The following is a 17,324-nucleotide window of genomic DNA, read 5'->3' on the forward strand; positions in this document are numbered from 1 at the left end:
AAGCAATGATTTGATGATTACCTATCATTCAACAATGGCAAAGTATTGTAGTCAACAATTATTTCTTAAAATTCTTCTCGTAGTTCTGCAGGCCAAAGATATTCAGCATGGATCTTGTTTTCAAATAGTTCATATCTTCAGTTGGTGATTGTGGGAACTTCAGCCGTAGCTGCATCAACCAATATTTAAATTTTCGGAACATTTGAAAATAGAGATAATCAAGAAGAAATAATATTATTGCCATCATCAGGAAAGAAATCCACTTTCTTTCTCAAGACCTTATTTCCATGTCAAAAGTTGGTACAAGATCATAGTTTTCAAAATGAAGCAATTTTTTTGATAAGATTTAGCATATTCCCATCCGAGATTAAATTTAGCAAATTTGGGGACATAAATTTAATTAAAAGTGATGATTTCCTCCACTTAACAATCACCTGGAAAAGTCCGCATTGAACGAGTGCAAAGAAAAGATCAGAAGTAAGAACATTTGTTGCCTCACTTGGCCCACACAAGAACTTCTAACTTGCACTTTGCTAGATGAAATGCAAGAAAACACTCTTCAAATTTGACTCTGGATCTTTCTCTTCAAATTTTACTTTGAATCTCCATTGAACTATCACTCTCTTCAAACTACCTCACATTACATAAAATGGGAAAAACAAGTGAGCAACACGCTATTAAATTATGAATTTAACCTCTTTTCAAAACCCAGACTGGTGGTGATTTTATAAGGAAGTAGTAAGTATTAACTGGAAACCATGTTATCAATGTGATAGTGAAAATGCTTCTTGTATGGAAATTTGAATGGATATAGAATTGTGAAAACCTATAAAGTAAAATTCATCAAATGGGACCATGTATCACTGAGATCTCTTCTAGTTAATGTCATTGATGGTAGATTTTAAGAATCTCAGGCGTTCATCAGATTATACATAATGTAAACATGACTGAATATCTGCAATGAGTGTATAGCAAAAGAACTCTATGGCCAACAAAAGATAGAAAAGTTGAAATGAAGAAAATGAAACACTTACAAGTATGTCACCCCAACCCAAAGTGAAAAATAATACCAAGTGATACAATCAAAACTTAAATAAATAAAATTGTAATGTATCTTTGCTTTGGAAAGGTTGCAAAGAGCCAAGGGATATCTAACAAGGTAGAAGAAAGTGCCAAATTAATTTTCAATTTGCACTGTGTTCAAAAGAATGAAATAAGTTCGAATGTAATGTATTCTTGAGTTTTTCCAATTAATATTGATAATAGGTACATGTAAAACCTATTCAATGTAGAAAAAGGATTTTCAAATAGCCCATATAATGAACAGCAGGCACTAAGGAATTTAAACAAAATCACTTTAAAAACTTCGGTTTGTAACAAGACACTAACCATAGAAATATCCTTTTTCACATCTTCTTTATTATGTCCCAAGTCGTCCTCTCAAACATTCTAATGCATCCCTAAGCTTCTTCAAAAGAACATGTCCCTCCAATAAAGGCACCTCTCTCAGTTTAGCCCAAAGTAAAAAATCTAACAACTCATTGAGTCATCAATTCTCATGCAACAAGAAATGAAATGATAGAAGAAACAGAAACTGAGTTTCTATCTATTTAGCAACTATCTAGATTAAACGATTATATGGACAGTGATATTTAGATGCTAAAAGGAACTGATTTTTGCATATGTGATTTTAGAACTTCAGTAGCAATATAAATAAAAAAATAAAAATTTATTAAGACCTATGCGGTCAATTTTACAGCAGCAAATAAATTCTTACCGAATTCACTCGTTTGGTCGCGAATTGAAAGCCTCTTCCGCTGCTCCATTAGCTGGTTCATTTCTTCAACCACCACCTCGTTCAGGTTGAATTGCCGTGACGTAGAGGAGCTACTCGTATTCAAAGGGGAAAAACGAGTCCACTTATTTTAAATAGGATCCAAAAGAATATACAGCATAAAAAACAAAATAATGAATGCATTGATAAAATGACAGATAAGCTATAATAATACTGGAAGGAGATGGGGTTACCTTTATTCTTCCTCTTAGCTCATGAAAATTCCATTGGAATTTGGATAAAAATCTCAAGATTACTTCCCTGAAATTCAAAAAAATAAAAATAAATAAATAATAAAAAAAATGAAACTGAATTCATATTGCAGAAAATTGGAAATTCCTGCCCCTCTTGAACACTCAAACAACCATATGATACTGGAAAAATAAATTAAATACATTTTAGCCAGAAGAACATAATATTTACCTCAATTTCGATCTCAATTGTTGAACTATCATTTCCTCTATATTCTTGGAATCATCACGAAGAAGCCCACTCTCCTTAACAATGTCTTGTATTCTAAGGAAAACCCATCATGTACAATAAAATAATTTTTTATAACCACGCTAACCAACGCAACAGAACCTCAATGAGAAAAAAATAGTCACCTCGAAAATAGTCTTTTGGATTTTGATGCATCAATAATTGAATGATCACTCACATCTAATTGTAAGAAAATCGACTAGGATCTTTTAGAACCCATTAATTCTAATTTAATAGAAAATGGACCTTTAAATTTCAAGATACTATAATTTCCTACACAAAAGCTATAAAAAACTAAATGTAATATAGACAATCAAAATTATATTCACAAAACATGAGTTTTGACTATCAATATCAACTGCATCAACGTTAAAACTATATTCACAAAATAATTACAACACTCACCAAACGAATGTCATGGCCTAATGAAGGTGTGATAACTCGAAAGAAATGGTTGGTAGATCGATTTCGCACAACATAATATCTCCACTACAACAATAAATGTATTTATTAAACTCTTAGAAGCAATTGGAAATTAATTTTTTTATACTAATCATTGTCTAAAAATGTAAAATCACATTGTAAAGTAATGTAGTTTGAAAGAATAAAACTCAAATGGCTTAAATGACATAAATTTGCTAGGCATATAGAGATGTGGTAGCTAAAAATTAAGTCTCTGAAATTTGTTAAGCATAAAACTGAATGTATTATACTTGATCTAGAAATGTAGATATCCCAATTTTCATAACTACGGAGAAATCCTAAAATAATAAAAGATTCCAATACAAATTTTTAAGATATCCAAAAATTGATACAAATAATAAAGAGCAAATTCTATATACGTTACCAAAAAAAAATTAATAATAATAATAACGACAATAAACAAAAATCAGCAAAATGCAAAAATAATCCTTACCAGATTGACTTGAGCAGGAAGAACGGTCCAATACTTATAAATACAAAAGCCTGGAAATGGGAAAATTTCAAATTAGAAAATAGTACACAATGTACTTTGGAAATTGGAAAAAAAAATCTAGATCCTTTACACGAGTTAAAATAGATGCAACTTGTGAAACCATTTCAAGAGAAAAGTGGTGTTTGTGTAGTAAGAAATCTCACACTGTTGCTTTTTGGTTAAGGAAGAGATTAAAATGAGAGAAAATGACAAAGAAAAAGTAGGGTTTGTTGAAAAATGAAGGGGACCATTAAAACCTTTATAAATTAATTAATGTTAGAAACCTATAAATTAACGAAGAGGAACGTTAAAACCTTTGAAAAAATGGGGGTTTTTTTAGTTGATAAATTAATGTTAGAAATAAGTGTTTGGTAATTTTCCCGAAATGCATTTGTAAATGTAAAAGACATTTTGAAACTGATTTTGAAAATAAAAATAAAATGAACATCTTGTTTATAAAGAATAAAGTTCAACTTTTGTTAGTGAGTCATTCATCTACATTAATGAAATTTTATTATTAGACAATATTTTGTATGAATATGAAACTTGGTACTAAATTTTGTATGTCCTAAACGACTTATTAGACAATATATTGTATGTTCTAAACGACTTAATCTGATGAACTCTGGGGTATTTGAATACTATCTATATTTTATAAAAAAGGGCGGCGGGGGAGGAGGAGGAGGTGTGCACAACAAAAGTCACTACTAGAGAAAATAAAAATAAAGTGAGGGGAGCTCTGTGTTGTCACTAGGGGAGCTTAAAGCTCCGTGTTTTAGCTTCTTTTTTCTACTTTTTTGTTTAAAAAAAATGTTTTTATTATTTATTTTTCTTTTTTTTTTCTCCATAGCCCAGTAGCACGGAACAGTTTCTACACTACTCGATCTATATATTTTCTCCATCCAATTTCATCTACTCAGATCTGAACAAAAAAATATGCAAATATAAACTAATAAATTTTGACCAAAAATCAATTAAGCACCTCATAAATCTAATAAATTCAAGATAAATTACTTGAAAACATTGCCCATATAAATTGCTTAGCAACTTTAGAAAAGAGAAACATAAAATTTCCTTTTATAATAAGGAAATATCATACTACATCAACAAGTTAAGCTCAAATGCATAGATTCCATACCCAAATGAAGGAATACTACATGCCACCATAGCTTTTACTTCTTGAACCAAGAATACTTTAACTAGAGATTGTAATCGGACTCGTCGACTTGGGTCGCTCGTGGTTTAGCCTGGAAAAAGCTCGAGCCGAGCCCCATTTTAGGGTGGCTGGCCAGCTCGGGCTTATGGGCTTATACATAAAAAAAATAAAAAAATAAAATTCAACATTTTAAAGGCAGCGTGCTGCTGCCTTGAATTAAGGTAGGTTGCTAACAAGGCAGCAGCCTGCTACCTTAATTAAATAAAAAAAAAAGGAACACCAAAACCAAAAAATAAAGCCTGCCCGGCTCGGCTCGGAGAGGCTCGAGCCGAAAGCTCTGGTCGAGCCCAATTTTTTGGCCGAGCTTCGGGCTCGAAAAAAAGCTCGCTCATTTTGCTCGAGCTGAGCTCGAGCTTTGGCTCACGAATTGGCTCGACTCGTTGACATCTCTAACTTCAGCTGATCAAAGAAATCCCCCACCATCTACAAAATAAACCAAGAATACTTTTACTTGGGTAAAACAACGGTAAATTTAAATCTATAGGTTCATTAGCTCTACCAATAGAGGCAACATATTAGCCTCCCATTGGTGTACCTCAGCTAGGGTAATCCAAACATTTACCATAAAACGCACGTAGTATTTTTTACAAAATTCTCATTTTCGTAAAGTAAAAACTTGTTCGGTAGGGATCTCAAAAAAAAAATTATGCAAGCTCAATATCAACAGATTCCTACCTCCTTCCTCTGTAGAAATTGCCTAAGATTTTGTAACAATCAATTCAATCCCAACTTACATGCAACAAGGTTTCAAAATATTTCCTTTTTGTGCAACCATGTAATCAAGTATTATTAGGTTAACAACAACGAACGTGAAAGGAGGAGCAATTAAATTCCATAGTTCTCCACAAAAATTACTACTATCTTGTCTAAATTAGCCACCAGTAATAAGTCCGAACAACGCAATAATTATCACTTAATCAATCATTATAGCAAGGCTTCAATTTGAGATCAATCACAGAATTAGAATTTAATAACTCACAGGACATAAAAAAGAAGTCAAAACCAGAATAATTCAAACTGAAGAGCACATAAACAATAAGAACAAATCGTTCAAATTGAGTTAAAAAGCAACATTATATGGGTAAAAACTCCCAAATCGGCCAAAAAATCTCTTCTATACCCACAACAAACTCTTCTAATCCTCGTGAAAGCATTAAAAGCAAACATCGAACATAATTCTGAAATGCACAGCTAGAGGAACATGTATATGCCAAAAATAATTTGCAGGAAATGGGTGAAATTGGTAATTGTGTGGGAGAAATGGAGAAGTAAAGAGGTACGGCCAATAACATAGGAAAATGGAGTAAGAAATGGAAGAGAAGGAAAGAGGTATGGCGATAGCGTGGAAAATGGAGAAACGATGAAATGAATAAAAAAAAATGCACAAGATGATGTATATTCATGACACGTGTCCCACCCATGTTTCACTCTTTTATATATGTAGGATTAGAAGGCCCAAATCAAATTTTTTTTTATTCAAGTCAAGTGATGCTCCTTTTAACTCATTTTTAAAAGAGACTCCTCTTTGAATGTTTTAGTGATATTTCAATGTGGGATACTAATTTTTTAAAGGATTCATCTCTTTCAATGATTTAGTGATCTTTCAGTGTGGGATACTAATTATAATCATTTGTCAATTCTAAGTATTTACTAGTTTACTTTATTATTTTCATTAAAAATCATAGTCTCAATAAGATTTTAATTATACACAATATCAATTTGAACAAAGTAAATTATTTTGGATATATTAATTGTTAGTTTTTTATGTTATAAAACAAATTATTATAGTACATCTAATCAATAAATTAATTTTTAGTTTTATCTTATTTTAATTAATAAAAAAATTAAATCTCTTCAAAATTTTCAATTAAAAATATTATACTATTATATAATACTATTTATTATTTAAAAATTACAATTAAATTATAATACAATTTTCAAAATGGAAAAAAACAGTGTCATAAATTATGCGATAATATAAAAAAATATAATATATTATTATAATAAATCGGATCGGATTGTTATCGGATCAGATAGACCTATATCCATATTTGACTCATTTAGTTAATAGATTATCAGATTTGGATCTCGATCGAATTATCGGATCTCGACCCTAAATCCATCTCTTATTAATTTCATCGAATTCATATCGGATTCGAATCAAAATCCAATCCATTAACAGCCCTAATGGTAGCATGCCTTCTTCGACGCAAGTTTATCAGGAGTCCCATTTTCGCACGTGAAATCCAATGCTGACCCCAACTCCAATATATCCACTGAATTCGCCACCACGCACCACAACTTCCATTTAAACAGTCCGTTATTCAACAACTCCTACAGTTGCGGATAATCATCTCTAGGCCGAACTCCAGTCAAGTATGGCTCATAAATTGGAGTCCCATTTGGGTTCAACATTCCCAAGTGCCTCTCAGTTCCTGGCTTGGAATTCTTGTTCTTATCATATAAGGAGAATAAAAAGGTTGGGATCAAAACCCCGGTCAAGCTGGTGTTCCAATTGCTAGAGAAGCAGTCATTTTTTTGCTGCATTGTATAAATTTGCACCAGTTTGATCCATGTCACCTCCATTAGGCCAGCCTGTTTCTTATATCCCAATCCTGATGTTTTCAAACCCAAGTTTTTGCATAGCGAAAACAACAGAATCAAGCATCTGATCAAGAAGATTAGTGTAAATCAATCCACTCCCTGTATCGTTGTACGTCTGATTTACATCCTCAAACAATGAAAAATCTCGGCTAATGTTTGTTGGAGTCTCGGACCATGTTAAGAGTATGTCTGGTAGAGATTTTAATCCAATTAACATCAAATTTTTTTTACCGTTATTTCACTATTTTAATCGTCATTTTTGAATTCTTCTCTTACAAGTAGGACCCACTTTATCTCTAACGATCAAAAATTAATTAACAAAATCCCTACCAAACAAGCACTAAATAAGGATACGCATCAAGAAAAAAGTATAATTTAGTCCCATTCAAGAATTTCAGCAATGGGATCATAATCTTGTCCGAAATTTCATCCTTAAATTTCCCACCTAAAAGTGGGAAAATTGATTCCACTACATCCATAGCCAATGGTGTCCCAACTTTGATGTTATGAATGTTATAGAAAACTAAAGATTTCTTGATTTTCTGCTTAGTTGGTACAAGATCAGCCCACATTTTCTGATCATCGTAACTAAGAACTTCATTCCCGACAAGAATGGATCGGATTTTGGTGTTGGGATGATAAGCAAGAACGTTGTCACGTACCCATTGATAAGCTGGTTTGAAGCAATACCAGAAATTATATCGTTTGTCACCATTACTAAGACCTGAAGCCTCGTGCCTGATAGAAGTTTTAGTACTTCAGGGCTAGCATCATAGATCTTCACTTGATCGGCATTCATGGATTTCAGGAATTCAATTGTTTGATAAGGAGATGGCAAATTATTTCCCAGTCGACCATAGTTTATGCCGATGTTGCTTAAAACCAGTGCATCTATAGATAGAAACTCCAAGAAGCGAATATGAGAATTACTTGTACAAAGTTCTGTCTAAAAATTACAAATTTTCTGTTTAAGGGCTTGAGATAATAATGAAATGAGAGATTCTACACTCATTATTCAATCATGATGTAACAATATAGAAATTTGGAAATTTTAGTAGCATTTTACAACTTGTCCCTGTGAGGAAACTTGAGAAAGCGAAGAACAAATTGAATAAAAAAAAACTACCCTTTTCATGCACATCTTTTTGTTGAAAAAAATAGAGAAACTCTCACATCGTGTGTGAAGAATCAGAAGAATGGAAAGGTGTATATGTAGTGAAAAAAAATGAACTGTTGAAAACTACCAAATTTCAGAGTTGTAACTAAGAACAGATCAATGATCTTTGTGAGACTTCGAACAGAAAAAAGAAAAGACGAGTTATTGTAACTAAATGTAGCAAGGGAGTGACTGAAGAAAGAATATTGAAAATTCCAAGACAAGGATTGTAGGACACACACAGTTTGTTTTGGATTTATTGTGCCATGTTTTAGTAAAAGTGATACTAAGTGTGCGTAACTACTGAGCCATAAAACAGAAATTTAGCAGCCCAATTCGCTATTAGTCTTGTTGGGAGTTAGATTTTGCTTGGTGTCTCTTGTCAATGTTGTGATCTGAAAAATGTCAAGATATGTGTGATACAAAGTCGATTAGTGAGCTGAGCATATCTAGACACGAGTGATTGTCATTTCACTCTAGGGATCAAATCAAGTTAGCACTGAGTAGATGGCATACTAGTTGACGTAACCAACACAATTCTTAAATTTTTGAGGTAATCTAAGCCCTACAGGAGACTTTTGTTTTACTTTAAACATACAAATTTGATTTTACTAAAACTGGTTTTAATAGTATGCCATTCCTCATTTTTTATGTATAAAGTATCTTAGAAAATTAATAAATAAATATTGTCCCCACACACACTTATTGTAATATTAATTACTTTGAACAGATCTTATTTTTAAAGCGCCTGTCTGAGACGGATTCTATTCGGACTTTAGCATAAATTAAAACGTTATACAAAGTAAGTGGGTCCCACTCAATGAAGCAGCCGTTTTTTTTTAATGTGAAATCCCAAAAATGCCTAATTTGGTGAGGATTGAAAAAACATAGGGGCACAGAAGTCTTTTCATCAGTCCACTTTAATTGTTTGTAAATTTTTGAGTCAAAGATTGTTGCTACAATAGGACCCACGTGACTGTTTGATGGTCTATTTTCTAATTAAAATCTTCATATAATTGCTGCCAGGTAGGGGCAAAATCTGGTTGATCATGCATATGAAACAAAGAATGTAACAATTCGTCAACGAATAATTGAAGGGGGGAAAAAAGGCTTTAAGAAAGAATATAGGGTAAGAGAATGTCAATTTATTTCATATATTCAAGGGCGGCTGTGGACTAAGCCCCTGTTCATCGGTTCACTTTAACTATTTGTTAATTTTTGAGTCAAAGATTGTTGCTACAGTAGGATTCACATGACTGTTTGACGGTCTATTTTCTAATTAAAATCTCCATGTAATCGCTGCCAAGCAGGGGCAAAATCTGGTTGAGTATGCATATGTAACAACGAATAATTGAAGAAGAAAAGGAAAGAAAAAGAAAAAAGCTTTAAGAAAGAATATAGAGTAAGAGACTATCAATTTATTAAAAAAAAAAAAAAGGATTGAACCCCAATCTTGAGAACTCTCACTGCCCCGCCCCTAGAGATTTGTGAGGAAGGTAAATCGAGAGATGTGCCTCAGCAGGTCAGGTAACAAGAGCTACATGTACACTGCGCCTACAAGAAATCAAATTTCATATTTCAGGAATCGAACCTCCACGCTGCCAGCAAGGCGTGAGATAACCTCACTCATATCCTTTGCACCACTAGGCTATGCCCCGGGGGCGAGAGTATCAATTTATTTAATATATTCAAGGGCGTCTGTGCACTAAAAACTTAAGTCCCTTTATATATACAGAAAGGGCTTTCAATCCAAGTTTTCAATCTAAACAAACTGGTAAAAGATAACATTGAGATAATATCAAACTCATAACACTACTAAAATCCAGATTTCTTTCAAAATCTTTTTCTTCTTGAGTAGTAGACTTGTGGATGTTTCCGTGTTGCATCAATCTGCCTTTGAATCAATAATTAAGATAGGAGAAAACAGTTTTGAATTAACTGGACAATGATTGGTTTAATCCAACAATCTGATCCGTGAAAGCCTTAAGATTCACATTGGAAGAACCACCTTCTTTAACTGCTTCCTTAGCCAGAATTTTCCATTTTTGAGCTTGTTTTCTCATGTCTTCTCCTCTCTCTCCACCTCCCATAGCAATTTCTAAGCACCTTGCAATCTCATCAGCCATTACAATTCCTCCATCTGTGGCAGCTGCTGCTCTCAGCCCAGTTTTCCAATAATCCTTCACAAGTTTTGAATTCATAGGTTGATCAGCCCATTGAGGAAATGCCACCATGGGAACCCCGGAAGACAAGCTTTCTATGCAAGAATTCCACCCCGAATGAGTCAAAAAACAGCCCACAGAAGGGTGTGATAAAACCTCCAATTGGGAACACCATGGAACAATCATACCTTGTTTTTCCACTTCTTTCATTAAACTTAGCGTGTTGTCTTCTTCCCCCTCTGTACCACTTTTTCTGTCTCTAATCACCCACAAGAATGGTTTCTGGCTTTTGATCAGTCCTTTAGCAATCTCTTCCATTTGTTGCTTCGATAAATTGGAAAAGCTTCCAAAAGATACATAAATAACGGATAATTCGTCTTTCGAATTTAACCAATCAATATAATCTACAGTCTTCTGTATGAGATCACCTCCAAATGAGGTGTCCAAAGGATCCTTTCCATCTAAAAATGCTGAAGGAATCAAAGGTCCAATGCCCATTAAATCATACTTATTAAAAGCCCTTAAGGTTTCGAATTCCAATGCATCAAATGTGTTTACAAGTACCTTCTGCCTGGTCCCAGCTCCATCAAGAATCTCAAAATGCTCTTTGTAAATAGGAAGAGAAAAATTGTAGATCACAGGGCTTGAAGATTGCATAAAAGATGGCAAATCACTAGAACTAAGCACTAATGGCAGTCCTGGAAGTTCAACAACTTCACTGTTTTCTCCTGTGAAAATTTCATTCTTACAGAAATACAAGTAATAAGCATAAAAAACGGTAGCCGGTTGATTCCAAAGAAGCGTGGATGGGATTTGAAGCTCATTTGCCACTTCACCTGCCCATGTAACGAGAGTAGAGTATACCATATGTGTAAACGGGTGGCCTTCGTTTTCTTTAGCCAAGAGAAGATTTTTAACAGCTTCAGAACCGCAATTTCTGAAAGATGACATGAAATCTCGGACATCGTCAGCGCTTGTCCAGCCATTGTCGTAGCCATCAGAAAAAGGAGCCAGAGTCAGGCCTGGTATTGTCGAGGCAGCTTCGGACATGCGACTGATTGCAGATAGACTTGTGGAAAAGGTGACTTTCGCTCCGATTTGCAGAAGGCGCTTTGCAAATTGGAGGGACGGGTTTATGTGTCCCTGTCCTGGAAAACTCACAAGAAGGATATGGCAATTCACCATGTTGGAAAACTCACACGAAGGACGAGTAGTGTATCGCTTGGATTTTATAGCAGATTAATGATTATGACATGACGTTTGTGATTACACAAGATTCTTTGTCTAATTCAAAGAAGACAAATTTGCTGGGTAAAATCATTAGTCTTCAATCTTCATATGATAAAAACGTCGCTACTTTAAGTTTTTTGGTTTCTTACGACAAACGTTTAGTCCTCTTTGAATTCATGTGACAACATATGTATGGATAATTTATATAAACTGTTTTATTTATGCAATGATAGAAAGGGATAATGGACATGCGGATAATACTTGTAATTTCTATATTACGTGTAAATAAAAAGTTGTTTAAATCTTTATAAACATGAGCCAACATATACTAAAAAGTCTACTCCAGCTCGAGAAATGCTTAAGTATATTTCAACATATACTTAAGTTAATAGAGTCTTAATGTGAAGATAACATATATAGTCGTGAAATTTAAAAATAATTAAGTAAAAATAATTGAATTACGAAAGCCAACTTGAAATAAATATACTGTTAGGTGAACGTAGCACGACACTAATTCATTACCAATTGAGCTTAAAAGTCAAACCAAACTTCGAAATATCATACAATGGATATCGTATACAGTTGTGACAAAACATAACATGTTGGAAAAAAATATTACCAATTGAGCTTAAAATTCAAACCAAACTTTGAAATATCATACAATGGATATCAAATACAGTTGTGACAAAACATAACATGGTGGAAAAAAATGTAATCTTGTTCAAACCAAACAGGCATCAACATCGCTAATCCACGCCTAGAATTAAAATCGAAAGACTTAACCAACTATTCAAGAGCTTTACTTGCATTAATGAAAAATTGAAATCCAAATTAGGAAAAAACTGAAAGACGGAGACATTACAAGTAAAATATGAAAAGAAAAAGGTTAGAGAATTTATGCATTATGTGATTAGTTATTACTGTTGAAAAGTTGCTACTTGGGAGAGAATTTTATCGCATAGGTTGTAGGAGGTAAAGACATGCTCGTCTTTTCTTCTCTACTTTACAATTCTACCTTTCATTTTTTTAAGCATGTTTTTGGCCAATTCCATGGAAATCGAATTTTCATGGTTTTTGTGATTTTTTCTTTTCCATATTGTATAAAATTGGTTTGCCTTTTCCACTTTTGCAATCAAATGGACCCTAAGTGTTAACATTTGGTGATAGAATACTTAGTACCAGAATTTACATTAGTAAGGAAAAAAAAACGTATATATGACACAGCATGACACAAAGATGTTGTCTTATGAATAGTAACAAACTTTGCTCTTTTATATATTGTTGGGATACACGCACAAATATGAGTCAAGATTTGCTATCTATCCAATTAATTCTTAACACGTCATTAATTTAGTAGGTTAATTGTGAAGTTATAATGAGGATAAATTTGAGATGACATATTAATTATTAATGACATATCAAGAATTAATTGGATAGAGGGCAAAATGAGACAGTAAATCTTGACTCCACTGATACACGTACAATGATAGCACACCTACAATGATAGCCCGCCATTGAATCATCATGCTTATTCACCACGAAGCAATCAACTATTCGTCGACCATCACCGAATGAGAACTATTCTCCGTCATGAAATTTATTTATTTATTTCTTATTTATTATTATTATTATTATTATTATTATTATTATTATTATTATTATTATTATTATTATTATTATTATTTTAGGGTTTCTTGATAAATTTAGAGTCAAGGTCATCAAAATAATTTAACCTAGATTTCACGTGATTTCATACTTCTCTTTATGCAACTGACCTATAAATAATTATATTTCGTGTCTCTTTTCATGGAGATAACTTGACACCAAACAAAGGTGTCCAAAAAAGAGGATACAGGGACGCATGCGAAAGAATGAATCATCGCATGATATCGAGAAGTATTTCTATCCTTCCTTCGCTTATTTTTATGCTTAAATTGAAAACAATATAACTTTGACTTTGGGGGCAGATTCAACTTTAAAACTCAAATTTCTGTTTGTTTTGGCTTGTTTTCATTGCTTTACATAACATAGAAAAATTCCAGAAAAATTTAAAACTTTTCGAACATTAAAAAGAAAAAAAATAAAATAAAATTGAAAATGTCCAAAAATACATGTATTTGTGTTTCTTTTTGTATTACTTAATTGGATAGCCTTTTAGCTTACTGATGTATTTATATTTGAAATTGGGTTGATTTCTGATATGTGATCGATTAGCCTAGTGACACTTGGTGCTTATTTCCATATCTTACTTATTGTCGCTGGGCTTTTTCTAACAACTTGCAATGGTGTTGAGGTTTCCTGCCTCCAAGAAGCCAACACACGAATTTACACTTCCGGATAATGAAAACACACGAATTTTAACCAAGTATAATTGCAGAAGATTGAAGTACACTATTTTTTGTACCCTCAAAGTCATGAATGCTTCGCACTTAATCCGAGCTTTATTGTGTACACTATTGTAATTTCCAATGTGCTTTTGAAGATTTTCTTTTGTTTTCCAATTTGAGAATCCTCGCTCAACAAAAGTGTCACCTCATCCTCGTTCAACACTTGATTTAAAAAGATAACAGAAAAGTTAAATTCAGCATCTTTTGCTTTGTTATACTCCAACCAAGAAGATTGAAAACGCTTCAGAAAAGATTTTCCATATGTTTTCTGCAGAAATTTATGTTTGGGAGGTTGATAAGGACCCCTTCATATGTATGCTCTGAAAACTTCATCCCAAACATTAACACGATATTCCATAATTAGAACTCGTAGGCTAAGATCTGTAGAAAGTTTGCAACATCAATTTACCCGAAATATCTCTATCATCTCGAACGGCATCACTTTCATCTCAGAAAACATCACTTTCATCCTGAATAAACATCACTTTCATGGCCAATATCACGTTGGCTTCGATTATTACTTTCATATCCAATATAGCTTTAAACTTGAATATCTCTTTCATCTTTGAGCAAACACTCCGGCACTACTAGATTTCTTTTTATTAACATTTTGACCTTCAATTGAAATTGATGCTTTCCTTATTAAATATCTCTTCATTACTGTTGATATTAAATTGAGTACTATGAAAATAAAAATTTGCAATAAAGATTATAAATTTCACAAAATTTTAATAAGTCAACTAATAACTAAGCAAGTCTCCCCTAATCTATTAACTTTAGTACCAAATAACTTAAGCCCACAGAGGCTATTATAATTGTTCTCCAATCTACAAGTCTACCTCATGCCCAAAATGTAGATTGCACTTGCAGAGGGTGTTAGAGAAATAGAACAAGTCATTCCACATGGAAAATTAGTGATGTAGCTTATAAGGTCGCCTAAGAGCTTGTTTAGTTTGGATTAAAATTTAAATCAAATTCAAACAATCAATATTAAACACATCTTTCATGATCGCACAACTTTTTAGTCACACATTTCAAAAACTTCCATTACAAATTATTAAAAAATCTCATTTTAATCCCCACCAAACATTCTCCAAATATTTTACGTCTTTCTGTCTCTGGCATTGGATTCTCAAGTTCCATCTCATTACTTTTTTGGTTTGTTCTCCTGTCATTGAAGGGATAAACATTAAAGTGAACGGACAAGAAGTCAAAAGCATATGATATTGTTAGGCTTGGTTTGAAATTTGATGGTTATTATTTTTGTAATCATTGTTACTGTTGTTATCATTATTATTATGCAAAATTAATTGTTGTATTGTGTTGCCATGTAATCTGCTAGCTTGTTTGAAATAATTCCTTCACACACGTAGGCCGTAGCCACAACAATCAGAGTGAATTCTACAAGGAAAAAAATAAATAAATATTTTTCGACAACTGCCAATCAAGTTTGCAACTCCAGTTCTTGAAATCCCACAGCATTCCGTCATGCTGCAGGGTTCTAATAATTTACAGTTTCTAGCTACAAAGCCAAGACCTATATCTGTTATCTGTTCACAGCCTGATATCTTCAAATCCTTAAGTAATAGGCAGCCAACACCTATTGCCGACATGCCTTTGTCTCCCAGCTTCTGTACAAATGGGAAGCGACTACAGATGAGTAAAGACTAAAGCAAATCATGGGAAGTTTTGAACGTTATTTCAATTTGGCAATGTTCCATCATATCATATCTTAAAATAACTAGTTTTGGAAGACACGGCTGGTCGAATCAGAAAAACCAGCAACCAGACCAATAATAGGTTTGGTTATTAAAAATCTAGGTTGAAACCCGGTCGACCAGCAGTTTTGCACTGGAACTGTCAATTTTTAATACAAACGTCTTATATCCCTGTCTTGGATATCTCAAGATTCATCTAGCCACGTTTCATGGTATATCCAAATAATGGTGGATGCACTCTCAATTTTATGAAGTTATACATGCAAATCACTCCGAACATAGAGAGGTCGGAGGTTGCATAGTGGATAGACATTTAGAACGAAATGAAATATGTATTATGTATTTCAAAATCTAGATAATCTTGTGAAGGAGGTGACAAATATTAGTAGTATATTGGAATGCATCATTTATTCCACGTGATTAGATAAATACCAATCTTTGCAGTAACAGATTTCATAATCCAATATATATGTGATGCAGAAAAAGATAGGACAAGTATGACAAAAAAAATTTGTAAATAGAACTACCTTCAGCATAAAATCTAATGACTTGATATAGGAAAAGACAGGAAAATATGAATTTGAAGGAGGAAAAGGAGAGATTGCTTACTGGTCGCAGTAACATAGGATGAGGTCTGTAAGAAATTTACAGTTCCGACTAACAGAAATTATCCCTTCATCCCCCACCTATCCATAATGAAAAGAAAAATAAAAATGAATTACTAGAGAAACCAAGGTGACAGAGAACAACAATAAACACACAAAAGTAAAAACTATTAATGGACAACAACAAACGTCAAAGCCTACAAAGTATAGTGGATCACATTTCATGTAAAATCTTAGAACAAGGCTCATTAAGTCTTAACAGCCAAAAGCGTGAAGGGATCTTGTGTAACATTTTATGATGATCTCATACATGAAGATAGTTGAACCACTTCTATAACCAATTATATCATGGACAACTAAAGACAACGAACCAAAGTATAATCATCTAAGGGAAGTAAAACAATCTAGCTAGATGATCTGTGGATGTTAAATCAGGGCGTACTCGTAATTCCACTGCGAGAAATAAAGATGATAATGAAATGCAAGTAAACTAACGAACTGTTTCCTATAATAAACAGAACATCACAAATTCGGATGTTTTCCAAACACTAAAATGAATTAATCTTCAAGGATAAAGAGTTATACAAACATAAAGGTTTCAATTGTGATGGATGCACTCATAGCTAAGGGGGGAAAAAAGTACCCCAGGACAATGGAAAATATCGAGCTTCTTCAAGTTCCTGCACCCTCTTGTTATACCACATAAGGCTTCATCCCAAATACTCGAGCAATTGATCAACTGAAGAGATTGCAGGTACTTCCAACTAATGGCACTTTCACTTAATCCATCATAATTTAATTGTTGGAACGTCCCATGCCGCACCACTAACTTAGTAAGGCGGCTCCATTAAAGAGTGTAAGAATAAAATTTGTAAATGATCTGAAACATAGGGTACAGTAACAACGTGATTCAAAGCAAGAAACAGTTTAGACCATCACTTGGAAGTGGTTAAGGTCCTCACCAAAGTAATTGTGGG

General features: G+C 33.3%; 1 protein-coding gene, 1 long non-coding RNA gene and 1 pseudogene across 2 annotated transcripts; all 3 read right to left on the reverse strand.

Moving 5' to 3' along the window:
• Positions 1-58: 58 nt before the first annotated feature.
• LOC111390844 lies at positions 59-8,557 on the reverse strand (annotated as a pseudogene).
• Positions 8,558-9,894: 1,337 nt separating this feature from the next.
• Positions 9,895-11,634, reverse strand: LOC111390854 (crocetin glucosyltransferase, chloroplastic-like). The gene has a single exon (XM_023015981.1). The coding sequence runs from the start codon at positions 11,590-11,592 to the stop codon at positions 10,180-10,182; it is 1,413 nt and encodes a 470-aa protein (XP_022871749.1). The 5' UTR covers positions 11,593-11,634; the 3' UTR covers positions 9,895-10,179.
• A 3,822-nt stretch (positions 11,635-15,456) lies between these two features.
• Positions 15,457-17,317, reverse strand: LOC111390868. Its single transcript, XR_002702004.1, has 3 exons — positions 16,991-17,317; positions 16,352-16,428; positions 15,457-15,655 (listed from the first exon to the last, which is right to left on the reverse strand). It is a non-coding gene; the product is annotated as an uncharacterized LOC111390868 (long non-coding RNA).
• Between the last annotated feature and the right edge of the window lie 7 nt (positions 17,318-17,324).

The sequence above is a fragment of the Olea europaea genome, unplaced genomic scaffold, assembly GCF_002742605.1.
Source record: "Olea europaea var. sylvestris unplaced genomic scaffold, O_europaea_v1 scaffold722, whole genome shotgun sequence".
Taxonomy (NCBI): domain Eukaryota; kingdom Viridiplantae; phylum Streptophyta; class Magnoliopsida; order Lamiales; family Oleaceae; genus Olea; species Olea europaea.